The sequence below is a fragment of the Mercurialis annua genome, linkage group LG1-X (genome assembly GCF_937616625.2).
Source record: "Mercurialis annua linkage group LG1-X, ddMerAnnu1.2, whole genome shotgun sequence".
Lineage (NCBI taxonomy): Eukaryota > Viridiplantae > Streptophyta > Magnoliopsida > Malpighiales > Euphorbiaceae > Mercurialis > Mercurialis annua.
In genome coordinates, this window is record NC_065570.1 from 57,505,716 (window position 1) to 57,523,547 (window position 17,832).

The 17,832-nt window shown below is 28.9% G+C and overlaps 1 protein-coding gene across 1 annotated transcript; it reads right to left on the reverse strand.

Annotated features, from left to right (window-relative positions):
* Positions 1-3,313: 3,313 nt before the first annotated feature.
* On the reverse strand, positions 3,314-8,701 carry LOC126677442 (probable jasmonic acid carboxyl methyltransferase 2). The gene is made up of 4 exons (XM_050372061.2): positions 8,500-8,701; positions 7,599-8,006; positions 4,118-4,390; positions 3,314-3,711 (listed from the first exon to the last, which is right to left on the reverse strand). Exons 1-4 carry the CDS (start codon positions 8,572-8,574, stop codon positions 3,340-3,342), a joined length of 1,128 nt encoding a protein of 375 aa, XP_050228018.1. The 5' UTR covers positions 8,575-8,701; the 3' UTR covers positions 3,314-3,339.
* Between the last annotated feature and the right edge of the window lie 9,131 nt (positions 8,702-17,832).

Below are 17,832 nucleotides of genomic sequence, written 5' to 3' on the forward strand. Positions count from 1 at the left end.
GTGGCCGTGTAAAAGAACATTGACATGATTTACATATATATATTATGCAATGAATAAAAGAGTATGGTGTGTTATTTTTCTTATTAATTTGTCGAATAATTATTATGAACAAAATGTCTGCATTTTGGCCTACAAGACTCTCATGATATAGTTTGAAAAATTCATTAATGGAATGGAGAAATATGGTCAAATCATCTACAAATTGTGGGTTTTTAGAATGGGGGCATTGCTCGTTTATTGCTGCTAATGACTGTTTTTTCCTATCAATATTATATATTGGGATACCGGATACTGACATATATACTTATTTTAGTGTAATGGATTGCGTTTGTACCTTGTATAAAAAACAATAACAAATATATGCCTTTTTCCCAATTTTTTTGTATTTATACGCTTTTTCTAAACATGGTAATTAACACATGTTATATTTACCAGACTTCAAACTTCACATGCTGTTCCATAAAAGAAATTGACATGTTTTATTATTTCACTTATGAATTTGAATATTATGTTCATATAACATTATATGAACTTTCATTTTTCTATTCAAAATTTAACTGCATATTTAATTATTTTTAATATTGTTATTATTATGATAAATATATTTAAATTTTAAATAAAATATTTAGCAAATTCACTTATATTAGGTAGACACTAATTTATATTTAAATATTTATTTTTTATATATATGAACATATTTTTTATATTAAACCACCAGTCACTTTTAATTTTTTTAATGTTTTTCAATTAATATTTTGTTATTATTTTATTATAGTTATTATATATTGACATCTTTTATCTAATTTTTCACTTACCAATAATATAATATTTAATTGTTTCTTTTAATTTATTAAAAAAATTCAAATAAAAAAATATTTTTTTTTCAAAATGTGTATTACTCATTTACATTTTACACAAATGCAACGAGAGCATAAACAAATAAAATTATATTATCTTTGATTTTAAAGGAGGATAACTATTATTGACTTGATTTTTTACCGTTCAGTTTTTTATGTTTTAGTTGCTCTTTAATAGTTTTTCAATTGTTTGTATCATTTTTTTCATAAATTATTATAGTTACTTTCTTATTCACATTGCACATAAAAAAGAGAAGTTACAAATATCATTTATAATAAAATATATTTATAATATTAGTTGGTAAATAGCATGAGTACGAACGAACAACCAAAAACAACCAACAAATACTAAAAGAGCAATTGAAGGGTAATCCAAAATCAATGAGAAATTAAAGTCAATTAAAATGAATAAAAAAAAATCAACGAATAACCAATGGGCAAATAAAGAGGAACCAACAAGCAACTAAAACTCAACTAAAAAACAACCAACGAGCAACCAAATCAAGAAAGCAATTAAAAGAAAATCAACAAGCAACCAGTGAGCAACTAAAAAAAATTAAAGATCAAGGACAATCAAAATTAAAATAAAATTAAACATATATCGTTTTTTATTATTTTATATCTTATAAATTAATGCTTTTAAAATAAAATCTTATTTCATTATTTAATAGGACTAAAAATTAAAATAAAAAATTATTAATTAAATAACATAGATAATTCTTTTAAAATAAATATAAAAAATATAAAAAAAAATAAATATAAAACCCCGGCTACGCCTCAGCCATCTGGGCGCCAAAGGTTGCAGGTTCAAACCCCGTCTACGTCCTTTTTTAATATGGAGTGGTTGAAATTGGGCTACTGGCCATTATACCCCGGAATTATCAGGTATGTGGGTCTATGGGCAGTACACATTCTGAGTTTTGACAATTATATTGAGTTTCGGCTCAGTAAAGTGAGTTCTCTTCAACAAAAAAAATACACGTGTTTAAATTTTAGATGCCACATGTTTACATATAAAGGATAAATATATAGATTTTTATAAATAAAATAATACTACATGATATATAAAATAAGAAGATATTTATAAAAAAGATATAAAATGACAAATGTTTATTGTAGAAGACAAATGTCTAAAGACAAATAACAAGTGTCTTAATATTAAAAAATATTAAAAATTAAGAATAGATAATAAATTTTAATATAAAAATAAAAAATAAAATGATAAGTTTTTTATTAGACAGATATGTTAAAATAAATGACAAATATTTTAATATATATAAATTTAATTTTAATAAATAAAAAGTCTCAATCAATTATTTTTAATTGGTATTAGTATGTATTATGTTTTTAATAAAAATAATAATGGCAGTGTTGAAATTACAATTAATTAATCTTTAATGTCATGCACACATGAACAACGAGTGGAACCAACGAACTGTAGCTCAAATAGTATAAGCGCTGGGCAGTAAATGCCAAGATCGTGGGTTCCAATCTTCCCACAAGCACTCCCCCTCCCCAATTATCAAAAAAAAAAAAAAAACAACGAGTGGAAATCTTAACCCCTAATCTTTAATGTCATGCACACATGAACAACGAGTGGAAATCTTAGGGGTTAAGCATATTTTTGTAAAGTAAAGTTTAAAAAGCACGCACGCTTGTCCATATAACATATCAATGAGTAACTTTTCAAAGAAATCAAAAAAATATGTATAAGGTGTCAATTCCTCTTATATATTCGGTGTGTATAATGGCCCAAGTCAAAAGCAAAGATCATTGTTATTTGTATAATACAAAAACAAAATGCGGGTGGGTGATGATTAATAACATAAAAATATTAGGCTTAATTGTAAAAGATTTTTTATATGTATTTACAATTTAAATTAAATTTTTAATTTTTTATAATAATATTCCAATTTGATAATATTGTTGCAATTTTATCCATTTTTCAATCAATTTAATTTTTCAATTTTTTTTATCTTCAAATTTGTCTTTTTTTTTTTTCACTTCAACTACCGAAAGTTAGAGAATTTAGAATTAGATTATAACGTTATGTTTGATTTCTTTTAGATTAGAATTAAATTTTGATAATTAAAAAATGAATTTCGCTAATTGTGGAGTTAGTATATAAATTCATCTGAAAATTGCAACAATTAAATTAATCACAAAATATTGAATAAAATTATAACCGGAAAAATAAATTTAGAATAATATTATAAAAATTTAAGAATTTGTTTTAAACTGCAAATGCAAACACATGTAAAAGTTTGAAATTTTTCTGCAATTAGGCCAAAATATAATGAGTTGATTTCCACAATACAGGAACTAATAAAAAGAGTTTGAAAATTGAGGTACTTAAATATTGTTCGAGAAATCAATAGATCTGTTTAACCAAAGAAAAAAAAACTGCTTTTAAATTTTATTAATTATATGTAAGAACGACATATAATAACACAAAGTTAACCAAGTTGAGAAGCCTCCATGATTAATAATCCTTCCTAAACATAGAAATGACCAAATTAATATACTTAGTTGTAGTTTTAGCCAAGTAATTATCCACCATGTCGCCATATCTCTTAAATAGTTCATCCATTATTTGACTACCAAAATGAGCTTCTAGCATCGACTCCACAACAGCTCTAATTGTCTTGGCTACCCTTTGGCCACGAGATACTGCAACAAAACCCACATTCATTTGATCATTTGGCGACGAACCTCCATCCCAATCAATTTCAAAGGCTTCAAGTCGATCAATAATGAATGATCCTTCTTCTTGGACCTCCATTTTTATTTCTTCGCTACAGGGTGCGTAATATGGCGCATTGAAAGAATCAACCTTTTCCTCCTCGATCAATCCCTGTGGGTACAATACAAAATTAAAATTAGATAAAAGCAAAATAAATTAATATATTTATAGTTATGTTGAAATTGATAAACATATCTTGAATAGAAAAAAAATTGATAGATTATTCAATAATTTTACATTTTGAGTCAATTTTATCCAAGAAGCAAAATACGATAAAAAAAAATAGAACATTCTTCAGCATTTTAAGTTTTTATGACAAATTAATTAATATTTAGAGAAAAAAGCCTTTAATTTTTTGATAATCAAATTTCTTAAAGTTGTATGAGTTATTTCTTCTTTCTAATTATGGACTAATGTATTATAAAAAAAATTAAAGGACTATAACATATTTTGATTGCACTACTTGTGTTGTCTCGAGAGAAATTGAAAGCGTGCAATAATGAATGAATAAATAGACCTCTGCAACCATGCTCATGAGTGCTTTTGCTAATAGCTCCCATTGATAGCCACTTTCATCAGTTGTAGGATCAGAGGATCTCCTGCCCATGAATGACAAAACCATGCACCCTCCCGCAACTATTTCCTGCGAACGTGACTTTAGAAACGTCGAAAAGTCCTTCCGATACTGCTCCGAGTAAGCTTCTAGGACAAAGCTCGGGCTGCTTTTTGATATGTAGATTTTCCCCTTGTTCATGGGGTTCCTAACATTGCTTTCTAGACCAGGTGGAATCTGCATGCATGTACATTCATTTTGCAATCACAATGTTAGAGATATTAATAAAATTATTATTGGAGCCTCCTTCACAGTTTAAACTTTTGAATGAATATTCAACAAGACTTTTATATAATTAATTAGAGTGAATTTATATGAGCAAAGGGTCAATTCAATCCTCGAATTTATATCTCGAAATCAAATAATTAATTAAAGTGAATTTATTCTTGCCCTTTTAGGATTTCAAGATAATTTTAATCATCATATTTCAAATTTACCCCTTCTTAATAAATAATTCTATAATTTAATTCACAAAAAAATTATTAACTAAATTATTTTAATTGATGGGGTTATATTAATCTTTATATTTACAATTTAAGACAAAGAAGACACTTCTTAATTTTATTTTATTTTAGAATAAAGACACTTCTTAATTAGTATGTACAATTATTGCTAATTTGACAAACACAATACGGAGAAAGTACCTTTTAAACCCCTAAAATTTCTAAATAACATTAGAATGTAAAATAAATGAACTTCCAGCTGGTATTAGAAGACACGGAATTAGCACTTTGAGAGCAATAGAGCTTCTACGTCTACAATAATTTGTTCAACTCATGTCCAATATTTAATTTAATAGAAATTACTTTCCTCCGGTCCATAATATTTATCGCATTTGAAAATTTATTTTGTTTCACAATATTTGTTATATTAGAATTTCAAAAAAGCATTAATTACTATTTTTCCAAATTTATCCCTAGCAATAAATAACTTAGTAAGATTAGAAAAACTAGTCAAATATAAAACTAGTGATAATTAACATGGACAATTTAGTAAAATCATATACAAATCAAGACACATTTACTAGTTTTTTAATCTATGTGAAATGACCAAATGCGACCAATATTATGAACCAAAGAGAGTAGTATTCTTAATGTTTTTATTATTTGTCCATTTAGTATATTTAATTTATAATTTTAAAATAATTTTAATTATTATCTTTCAAATTTATCATTATCCGTAATGACTCGACGATAATAATGAGTAAAAACATAAATTATCTAATGGTAATACTCTTTTAATATACAATATTGATTAGTTGGACAAAAGAAGAAAAACGGACGGGGTATTGCTTACTTAGAGAAAGAAAGAAAGACTTGTGTCCATTAAGTAGTAATTAACTAATTATTTGTAGCAATCCACTATATAAAAATGGAGGACCGTATTTCAGCTTTTTTAAAAAGAAAAAGGCGAGCAATTTTTATTCTACTTTTTGTTTTAGTAGTGCTATATAACCCACCTTTTTAACCCACATTCTTTAACCCACCTGATGTGGCAACAAACTAGTGAATGCATTAAAAGTTGTTTTTTGAGATATACACTTTTGAAGGATAATTGGACGAATTAAATGCTGCCATGTAAGGAGGGACAATAAAGAAGATATAAAATGGTGGGTTAAATAGCATTTTCTTTTTTGTTTATAGTGATTTATTCCCATTGTCTTGTTCTGTAGTATTTGTCAACGGAAGGCATAGATGCTTTGTCAAACTAGTTAATTCATAGTATAGATTCATCAAATTATAACATAGAACAACTCATAAATGATACCTTGATATTAAAGTGAGCAAAATGATCGAAGATTTGCTTACACTTCACGCACAATGACATGATTTAGTTAAAAATCTATTATTTGATCGTGTTTCCTTATTGTTTATTATAATTAAGGATATAAACATAATTGCTATATATAATCATTTCTTTAATTTTTTTGATTATTGAGGAGAGAGAGCGCTTGTGGGAGAAATTGAATCCGCAAAATAATTTGCTGTCCAAACGCTTATACCATTTGAGTTATAACTCGTTGATATGTCTTTAAATTTTAAGATATTAGTTACTTGTGCACCTAAATTTAAAGGATTAATGTCATAAAAATTCACCAACTTTACATGTTTTTTCATTTTAATCACGCAGTTTTAATTTTTTTTCATTTTCATGCACGAACTATCACTTTTTTCTCAAATTCATGCACGGTGCTGAGATGTCACGGGTCCATTAGTGTAATTTGCTGAGGTGAAGGTCATTTTACAGCAATGAATGAGTGTCATCTTAGCACCGTGTATGAACTTGAGAAAAAGTGGTAGTTCGTGCATGAAAATAGTGAGAAAATTTAAACTGCGGGATTAAAATGAGAAAACGTGTAAAATTCGTGATTTTTTTGATATTAATCCTAATTTAAATTATAATCAGTTTAACATTTAAACTTGACATTTTCTTTACGTTCAAACATTTTTCATCCTAGTCAACAAAATGATTATGTACAAAATTATGCATGCACGTGAAATCGGCCAGAAAATGGGTCAATTGACTCTTGAATTTATATCAACAAATTAAAATTAGCTATTTTTCCCTTACAAATTAACTTAATCAATTTTTTTAATAAAATGTTTTTAGAAGATTATATCTTTAAGTGTTTTCATTGCTACAAATAACATTCATTTAAAAACTCCAATCTAATTTTTAAATTGAAAATATACAAAATTTGATGAAATAATCAATTTATCAAAATAACGCCAATTTTAATACATTAAATTACGTTTTTCATGAAATAGTAAAAATATGAATTTATTAAAAATTAAACATAATATTATACAAACATTATCAAAACTACAAAGACTAATTAAAAATTCATTTTTTATATCTTTTATATAGAATTTAACAATTTGCAGATACACCACAAAAAAAAAAGAATCATTATAAAAATTAGACATGATATATGATTATAAATAATAAATAATAGGGAAAAGTAAAATTTATAAAAAATAAAAATGCAAAATACATATTAATTTGTCAACAAAAACTGAAAATTCATCTTTTTATTCTTTTTGAGAAATTGATGGAGCTAATTAGCCATTTTTTGTGTCAAGTGAGTCTCACGTCGGGTAATGAAAATGTCAATTTTAAGTGTGAAATTAATTATCATCTAATTAAGTCTGGGTGTGCAAGTGACAACCACTAAAATTGTCATATAAAAATAGGACCACCAATCAAATCAAACTTTATTATAGGTATGAATATTATATTTTATGCTAACTATAATTATTTCAAAAAAAGAAACAAGAATCAAAATGTATCAGCTGGACACACTTATCAACTATTAAGTACTGTGAGTAACTTTTATCTGTTTTATAAAGAAGAAATGAAGATGTGTTATGTTTGAATTACCAACCTGCGAAAGCCAGTGAAGACTTGAAGAAGAGTGAATACAGTGGAGGCTTTTGCTAGGAAATAATCTGCCATAGAAAGAACCTGGCGTCCCTGAAACAAAACAAGCCCCAAATCCGACACCGTTTTCTTTCTTTAACTTGTTGTACAGTTCTGGTAACAACCCAAAAATACAGTTGAAGTCATTACATGGAAGATCGTTTAAAGAAACCCTAAACTCTGGGGTCGCACAGCCCAGATCTTCATATTTTGAGGATATTATACGAAGTATGTCACATATTACTAGCAACGCATTGGGTCCTGAAGAACAACCCAAGTCAGCTATGCCTATGCCTTGAGGCATATTTTGATTACATAACATTTCCAAAATTGCCTCCTCCATTACTGGTTTCCCAATTGATATAATCTTGTTCTGCACAGTTCAATATATATAAACAAGTGATCAGACTCCATAAAAAAATGGGTAATTGATTGTCCACGGAACTAAATTGTCTTACTTTGTTTTGGTGACCAAATTTTTTTATTTGTTTAATTTTGGTTGTAATCTATTTTTATTTCCTTTCAACAAACAGCACAAAAATGGATAACTGATAACCAACTTTTTGTCGGTTTTTGCATACAAAGTAAGTTTTTAAGCAGAAAAAACTTATTGTCGTGTATGCATTTTAAGTAAATATCGATTTTTGATCATTTATATATATGCAGTTTTAGTATCAAAATCTTCCATTGAAATAAAATTTGCTAGCCACAAAAAAAAAATAGTAGCTAGATAAAATAAAAAAAGATGACGGTTTAATAATTTCAAAGATCAATAATAATTAAAAGAAGAAAGGAATGAATAAATAGATTTGTATCGTAAATGCTAAAACCATAAGAGAAATGACATGCAAATAAATAAATTAAACCTGCACAATTGAGTTTTTTGCATAACTAGTGTCACCATTTCCTTTGTTCATGTGAAAGACTTGCATTGTTTCCATCTTCTCTCTCTAAGATAGCCTCCCTTCCTCTCTCTTAAAAGTTAAATTGCTGAAGTGAAGAGTTATGAGAAGAAAGTAGTGTATATATAGAAGGAATACAACATACCAACATATTCATATATAGTCTTTAAAGAATCAAACTATAAAGAAAGCAAAAATGATCCCCAAATGGACCTCAAACATAACGGCTAAAATTATACGTCGTTTTATGGGACCACCAACGAAGACATTATTGTTAGTGTTGACCATTTCAATATTTTGATTGGAGTATAATTAAAAAGGGGTTAATAGTCATCCATAACTTCTGACTTTCGATCTCTGATCATTAAACTCTCTGATATATAAAAATGATCACTAAATCTTTTAGTTTTACGGCGGCGCTCAAACAAAAAATCGCCGACTTTTCTGAATTAAATCCGTTGATGTAGTGGCACTTTAATCGTTCTGTGTCTGAAAAAACAGCGCCCCACGTTGGCCATGCATGTCAGACATGTGTTATCATGTCAATTGACTTTTTTTTATATCGTCTTTTTTATCTGGATTTTTTCACTGTGTCCTAAATTTTCACTGTATTTGTTCGTTTTTTCCCTTTTTTCTTTCTATCTTCTCTTTCTTCTACTCTTCTTCTACCTTTAGTCGTCTTCTCTCTTCTTCTTCTTTTTTCTTTTATTCCGTTTTTCTTCACTTGTTTCTTCTTCTTATTATCTTTTTTCTTTTTTCAGTTTATTTTTCTTTTTTATTTTCTATTCATCTGAGCTTTTTTTTTCTCAAATGGAGGAGTTGAACAATGCAACCTGTAAGTGCAGTTTGCAAGCTGTTATAAAGACCGCTTGGCCTACTGCAAATTCTGGAAGGAGATTTTTTAATTGTTTAAGATATGGAGAACGAAATGTTTGTTCTTTTTTAAATGGGTAGATCTACCAGTTAAGTGCAAGTCAAAAAAATTTATCAGCGGATTATTAAAAAAGATTGATCGACTGGAGGCGGAAAGAGGCTACGGTTTTAACAAAAACTTTGCATTACTGAAAAAATCAAGTCATTATTGTTATGTACAATGTTTTCTTGTTATGTTCATTGTAATAATTTTAAAGTTTTTTCTATGATGTAAAATTTGTACTGATACTATTAATTAATGAATTATTCTTTGCTTATCTTTTTGTTCAAAACTTTTTTTTTATGCTATAAGCTTGTGAATGCAAAAAGTAATAAATGAGTTTGTTAATGTTAGGCAAAATTTTAATGTAAATGTAAGAAAAACATTTACTACAGTTGCAAGTAGGATTAAGGTAACATGAGTTGTATTGAATGAAGTCATTATACCCTAATTGATTTTTAGTTAATAATTCAAGTTTGATGTGCAATTGTTACACTTAATTTTATGGTCCATGGATGATTATAATAGCTAAACTAAGAGGATCTACTATATAAATGAAGGTTCATGGTTAATTTTAAAAATAAAAGTAGGTGGTCGTTGTTGATCACAGTTCTAACAATCAGTGAACATGGTTCCATTATATTCATTTCATTCACACGGCCTATAACCAAACCAACATGTATAATTAAACTACAAACCAACAACAACAACCAGCATTAGCAAACCAACATCATATTCACAAAATAGATACAACAAAACCACGTTGTGCAAACTACTAAAATACATCCTTAAAATATACTATATAACTGCACACTACTAAACCACAATCTGCACACTAAATAATCACACCCTGCTGCACAATATTCACCAAATGGATTAAACAATAAGCACTGTATTAAAATGTCAATGCACATTTACAAAAACACTAACGTAAACACCTAGATCTGCATGGGTCGTTTCCTCAAATTGTCCTTGTATCGAGACGGCACATAATTAGCAGGCTTTTTCTTCTCTTTAAATTAAGGGGATGAGACTTGTAATGGCCTTTCTATTCATGTCAGTCTCCTTTTCTTGATCTTTGAATCACTCTTCTCTCTTCAAAGAGTTCCATGTTTATTAATTGGATGTTTCCATCCTCTTAAAAATGCACCCCAAAGATCAATCTCTTTCATATCAAGGTAATTTCGACTATCAAGAAAAAGTTTGAGAGTGATGAAAAAAATTCGGTTGCCATTTTTAATCGTAAAACTCTTGCAATTAAGCACAAAGAAGAGCACTATGATGTGATACCGATTATAATTCCCTATGTGATATGGCAAACCGAGTTTTTCGATGTGAATCGAAAGATTAAATTCTTTTAGAGCGGAATAAAGAATTTAGAAGGAGTTTAAGGGTTAGCGAATATGACACAAGTAGTTTGTGGTTTAGAGCACAAATCAATCCTACTCCAGTATTCAATCAAAAATTGAGATTTAGAATCCACTAAATAAGATTCACAAAGAATTTTCAATGCTAACTCCAAACTTAGTGCTTTATAGCTAAACACCAACTATGAGATTCTCCAAAACTAATCTCTAACTTACAAAGGTTTAGTTTTCTTAAAGCTAAACTCTACTTACAATGATTAGAAGTTTGCAAGCTTACTCCGAAACTAATTTAAAGTTTAGAGTTTGTTGTTTCAAGGTTTGTAAATCATTAACCTTGAAACATTGTAAATGGTTTATATTTATACCCAGAGCAAACTATAAAAAAAGCACAAACAAATAAAAAGTACTTTGCAGGAAAATAGGAGGTTGATAGGAGTAAAATACTCCTATTATCTCGAATCGTTCATCACGTTTTAATGTAATTTGTTTTAAATTTTAGGGTGTTTGTGTGTCTTATTGTGTACTTGAGATTTTCAGGACATTGGAGCGTTTTGGAGCGTTTTTGGCGTAAAGAAAGGAAGAATCAACGAAAGCGAGAAAGAAGCGAAGTCGTGAAGCAAAAGAGCGAAGATTCGGGGCTGGACAGGAGGTCTTGGATCGAGACCCCCCCCATACATAAGTTGGTGTCTCGATCTACGACACCTCAATTGTGTGGGCAGAAACTTCTGCCCAGAGGGTCTCAGCTTCAAACAAATGCACATGCATTTCCTTATTTGGCCAAACACTCTTGTAATTATGGTCTTTTATTTCCTCTTTTGAATAATACTATATAAACAACTTTATCTCATTTGTATGGCATCACTCGTTTATTGTAAGAATCAAATATTCTCTACGTTTTAGGTTCTTACTGTTCTCTCTATTTTAGGCAATAATCACCTTAGTTCTTTGTGTTCTTCATGTTAATTTTCAGATTTTTGTGTTCTTGATTATTGATTCAATACAAGTAGTAGTTGTTTATGGTATCTTCATTATCTTGTTAATGCTTTTATCACTCATTTATTACTTCAAGGTATTTAATCTTCACTCAATGTTGAATCCTTGCTTTATTTCATTTAGTTTTGCTTTGTTGAATATGAGTAGCTAAATCCCTAGTTTATGGGATGTTATGATTGCCTCTAGATGAACATGTGACTAGGTTAGGTTTTGTGTTAGGGTTTGTTGTGTTTATTGGGCTTAATGCTTAGATTAACTTGATCTTTTAATTTGTGTTCATAATTTAACTAATTAGGCGCGGGTCAATTAGCTAGACGGACCTAGTTAATCACAAGCCTAGGACTTAATCACGCGAGGGCGGTTTAGGAATTAGGTGGTTGTTAAGCTTGCGAATTAATCGTGTTTGGTTAGTATTATCGAAATCTAATTACGCGAGGGCGATTTAAATTTCGGTGAGTTAACCAAGCGTCGGTTCTTTCAATTTTAGACTCGAGAGAGTGGAATTGATGCCTTTTGGATAGTTTGACATGAACCAATACCATTTACCAACCCAATTTACCTAGGATTCGCTTGGCATGATTAGCAACCTCTAAGCGCCTTTTAATTATTGTTTTTAATCCGTCAATCAATTAGTTGTTGAGTTTATTAATCGTTCCTTTTATAATTGAATTGTTACTTGTTTAGTTGTGTTCCGTTAGTTGTTAGTTGAAATCAAATGCTTGATTGCTAATCGAATTGAAATTCAAAATCGGTTTTCATTCTCATCAAATCTCTCATCCTTGTGGGTTCGACTCCGTACTTACTGATATTATAAGTTGCGATACCGTCATTTGCGGTAAATGACCAATATAGGTCACGCCCGCTACCTCTGTGTCACCTCTGTGACATATTGAACTTCGTTAGAATCTTTAACGACTAGTGCCACATTTTATTTGTTAGAATATTGAGTTAATTTTATGCAAAACTCTGAAGATTTTGATTAGACATAAAAATTGAAATTTAAAATGAATTTGTAAAATTTTAATAAAAATGAGTAAGGTCAAAGTTTATACCGAACCATTCTAAATATATTTTTCAATATCTTTAATTTTTTCATTAACCTTTGTTGAATATTTTTCTATTCATTAATTAGTAATTATTTAACATTTTAAATTTTACATTTTATATATTATATTCACAAATTTCTCATTTTTTTAATATGAAACTTAGTTCGCATCTCAAACTCCAATAAAATAGATTGTATAAAGAAAAGAGTTCTTTATTCAAATAAGCAATATTTAGGTTTGATTTACTTTTATACTAACTCATGTTTAACATTTTAAAACTACTATATAAGAAAAAATTTATTAATTTTATACCATTCATATAAATAGAACCCTAATGACACAAACTCTCATAATTATATAATTATTTTCTCCCTTCTCAGATTTCTCAACTCACCTTTAACAAAATCTTCAGATTTGTTCTTCGCACCGTTCTGTCTCCGCCGTTCCGTTTCCGTCGTTATGCTTCCACCGTTCCACCTCCGCCGTTCCACCTCTGTCGTTCCGCCTTCGTCTCGCTGTCATCTTTCGTTTATCGTTTTGATTTCAGATCAGAAATTTATTGTTCTTTTTTTTTTATTTTCAGATCTGTAATTTGTTTATTTTTTACTGTTTTTTTTCACCATTAAACATGTATAAAGATTATCTTTAAAGAATCTAATACTCATTTCATGTTATATAGAACAATTTTGTAATTTTATGGAATAAAATTCCGTTATTTCTGCATTTTTCTTGTGTTTTGTTGTATTTCTGCATTTTTTTTATTCTCCAGAACGATTTGTTGATGATGATTGATTGCTGAATTATTGTAATGTTACAATGTTATTGATTTTATGTTGACTTTATGTTGATATTATGTTGATATCAATTGATTTTTTTTTATTTTAACATTGACAAATAAGATAATATTGTATGTGAAATAAACTAAAAACATTAAATTAAATTAAATTAAGACTAGGTAATGATATGATAGCATCGGGAAAGAAGACAAATAATGATGTTGAATTATTGTAATGTTACAGTGTTGATTTTGTGTTGAATTTTCGGTTGATATTTTGTTGATTTTAGCATTGGTGAAGAAGACAATAATGATATTAATTTTTTTTTATGTTATAATGTTGAGCTTATGTTGATACATGTGTTGATTTTAACATTAACAAAAAAGAACACATTATATGTGAAATAAAATAAAAAAATTGAAATTAAATTGAAAAAATGTTGAAAAAATAAAAATTAGTGTAAAAAAGATTGAAAAATTTAAATTAGTTTATTATATATGTTGATTTCGTGTTGACATTAAAACTGACGAAAAACATCAACAGTAAAAAAATTCAAAATCCAAAAAAAAAAATCAAAAAATCAAAATATGTGATAAATATTAAGTGTTTGAATATAAGGGTGAAAAAAAATTAAAAATGATGAAAGAAAATATTAAAAAACGAGAGTTAATATAAAAAAATAAATTTTTTTCGAAAAATAGTATAAAAGAAAACAAAGTTGGTATATAATGTAAAATTTCAAAAGGGATAGAAAAAAGTAAATGTCAGAGAAAAACAATATTTTATATAAACAAATCCTAAATCATTATTGTCAATTGGATAGGGATATGTTTATATGAAACTTATATATCACATATAACTGACAATTATTCATTTTATAAATTTTAATATATGAATAATAGATATAAATGCATTAAAAATTATTAATTTTTGCGTATTTTTAATATTTGTCATAAACTATTAATTTTGTGCTTTGATTCTATAAAATAATTAAATAAAATATGTTGATTTTGTGTTGATATTAAATAAAAGGCCGAAGGTACAAAAAAAATCCTAAACTTTTCTAAAAAGTACAAGATAGTCCTTTTATTTTTTTGGGTGCAAATCGACCCTCTAACTTTTAAAATTGAACAAAAAACCCTTCCGTCCAAAATCTCAGTTAACTGATGACGTGGCACATAGAAAAAAGTTCAAAAACAGTCTTAATGTTTAAAATACTTACAAATTTTATATTTTTATATTTTTATATTTTTAATCATTTGTACTCTCTTCTTCATTTAAATATATGTAATTAAATAAAATTATAAACTAAAACTTATTAAAATTAAATTAAACCAATGGAAAGCCGATTAAATCAATCGAAACCTAATTAAACACTTTGAAACACAATTAAAAAAATTTGAATTTCTATTAGTTTAATTGAATTTTGACGTGTTTAAAATAATTAAACACATCGAAATCCTAAACAAATCAAAATCTAATTAAGGACATCGAAACCCTAATTAAAACCCAACTTAACCTAACTAAATCAATCAAAATTTAATTAAAACTAACCAAACCAATTAAAATTTAATTAAACCAATTAAAATCTAATTTAATTTAATTTAATCAATCAAAATATTATGGCTAATAATCACCCACGGACCCTGACTTTAGGGGTACCTTACGCTAAACCCCCTGATAAAAAAAAAGCTGCTGTAAACCCCCTAAACTTTACCTAATGATCAGCTAAACCCCTTTTACCCTAAAACCGCCCCAAAAAACCGCCCCAAGCCCTTTATTTTCTCAAAAATACCTAAAATACCCCTAAGGTCAATAACAAAAACCAAACCAACCCAATCTAACCAAATCTAAAGTCATTATCTAATCAAATCAAACATAAACCATTCAAAGCATACTTAAACCACCAATCAACTCAACTAAATCAAACCATCCAAGCGAAAACTTCCACCCGCCGCCGCCGGTTTTTTCCGGCCACCACCGTCCATTGCCGCAAAAAAAAATTATTCAAATAAAAACTCATTTAATTTTAAAAAATAAATAAATAATTATTTTTAATTTAAATAAAAAAATAATTTTTTTTTAAATTAATTTTAAACCCACCACGGTGGGTCTGCTCTGTGAAGCAGACCCACCGGCGTGGGTCTGCTCTGTGAAGCAGACCCACCGGCGTGGGTTTGCTCTGTGAAGCAGACCCACCGCGGGTCTGCTCTTTGCAGCAGACCCGCGGTGGATCTGCTCTTTGCAGCAGATCCACCGGCGTCAAAGAGCAGACCCGCGGTGGGTCTGCTCATTGCAGCAGACCCACGCCGGTGGGTCTGCTTCACAGAGCAGACCCACCGCGGTGGGTCTGCTCACCGGATTGGAAAAAAAAATTTATTATTTTTTATTTAAATTAAAAATAATTATTTATTTAATTTTTAAATAAATTTAGGTTTGATTAGATTGTTTGGTTTGATTTGATTGGATCGGTTTTAAGTGTGATTTGATTGAAGCTGTCTGGTTTGTTTGTATTTATTTACAGATTTGAAGGGTATTTTGGTCAATTTATGCGAAAAGGGGTTTAGCTAATTATTGGGTAAAGTTTAGGGGGTTTACGGCAGTTTTTTTTTATCAGGGGGTTTAGCGTAAGGTACCCCTAAAGTCATGGTCCGTGGGTGATTATTAGCCAAATATTATTAGACCTAATAAAATTAATTAAAATCTAATTACATCATTTAAGTAGAAACCTAATAAAACAACCGTCCCGACCCGGCCCTCCGGCGACGAAGAACACCGCCGGCATTGCCTTCAGGCGATTGTTGCTGAGAACAGATGACGGAACCGTCCGTTCCCCATAATAGACGGGACGAAGGTCTGTTTAGAACAGACCTTCACCAACAGACGGCAAAGGTATGTTCTAAACAGACTTTGATCTGTTCTCTGAGAGAACGGATCTCTACTTTGAGAACTGGGTTTAAACCCAGTTCTCAGACGACCTCCGGCGACCGGATGTCGTTTTTTTCTACCTAAAAGGAAAAGTGTTAATTGGGTCCTTGATTTTATTTTGGTCATCATATGAATTTTTTTGAATGATTAATTGAGATATATTGTAAATGATAAGGTCATTTTTGAACCTTTTTTTTTAATAAACTTAACACCGTTAACCTCTTTATTTATCAGAAGAGTTTATTTGTCCGATTTTAAATTTTTTAGAGGGTTTAATTGTTCAATTTGAAAACAATGAGGGTCGATTTGCACCAAAATAAAATAAAAAGGCTGTCTTGTATTGTTTGAAAAAGTTCAGGGTTTTTTTTCCCATCGGCCTAAATAAAATATACACTTTGATTCTCTAGAATAATTTTATGCATTAAAACCCTTCATTCTATTTGAGCTTAATTGCATAAAAAAATCACAAACTTTCCTGTGTTTTGGTATTTAACATAATCTTTTTTCCTTGGCATAAAAAATCACCAACTTTCATTTTTGGGCATATTTGTCCACGAGATGTGAAACGACACCGTTTTAAATGTAAAACGGCGCCGTTTTGCGCTTAATTTTTCAAAGGAAACGGTTATGTGGACGAATATGCCAAAAAATGAAAGTTGATGATTTTTTATGCCAAGAAAAAAAGATTATGTTAAATATCAAAAACACGCAAAAATTTGTGATTTTTGGTGCAATTAACCCTTCTATTTGCCATAACTTTCGAAATAATTTTGTAAGACACATTGCATAAAGAAATCGGCTGCAAATCAGTAATGAACTCAGGGTTATTAACTTTGGAAATTAGAACTAAATTTGTATCATCCAGCCCTGCTTTAGTCCATTGACAAAGAAATCATTGCGAAGTTTAATTACCGACCCAATTTTAAGAGTCCGGCACTCTTTGTGTAGTTGTGTAACTTGTGTTTAGAGACGAATTTTGACATTTCTTTCTCAATTTCCCATTTTCCACGTGTGGTAATCCTTTTGGAGCTGGCATATATTCAAATACGATATGCTCTCTATATAGGAAAATCTTAATCCAACTTCAGCTTATTTCAGGCATATGCCATATACAATCATCACTCCGTTTAAAATGTGTTATAATTTAAATACTTATATTACTACAAATTAATTAAGGCTTATGTCTTAAAAAAATTCCGACCTTTCATTCCCTTCTCAATCCTACCTGACGTTGAAAATTTATTTATTTTATTTTATTTTATATTTTTTCATTT

Excerpts from the sequence above, each read along its gene's own strand:
- LOC126677442 (XM_050372061.2), bottom strand. The coding sequence starts at position 8,574 with ATGGAAACAATGCAAGTCTTTCACATGAACAAAGGAAATGGTGACACT. Across the intron at positions 4,391-7,598 it reads GTCTTCACTGGCTTTCGCAG|ATTCCACCTGGTCTAGAAAG; the intron begins GTTGGTAATTCA and ends ACATGCATGCAG. Across the intron at positions 3,712-4,117 it reads TCATGAGCATGGTTGCAGAG|GGATTGATCGAGGAGGAAAA; the intron begins GTCTATTTATTC and ends TTGTACCCACAG.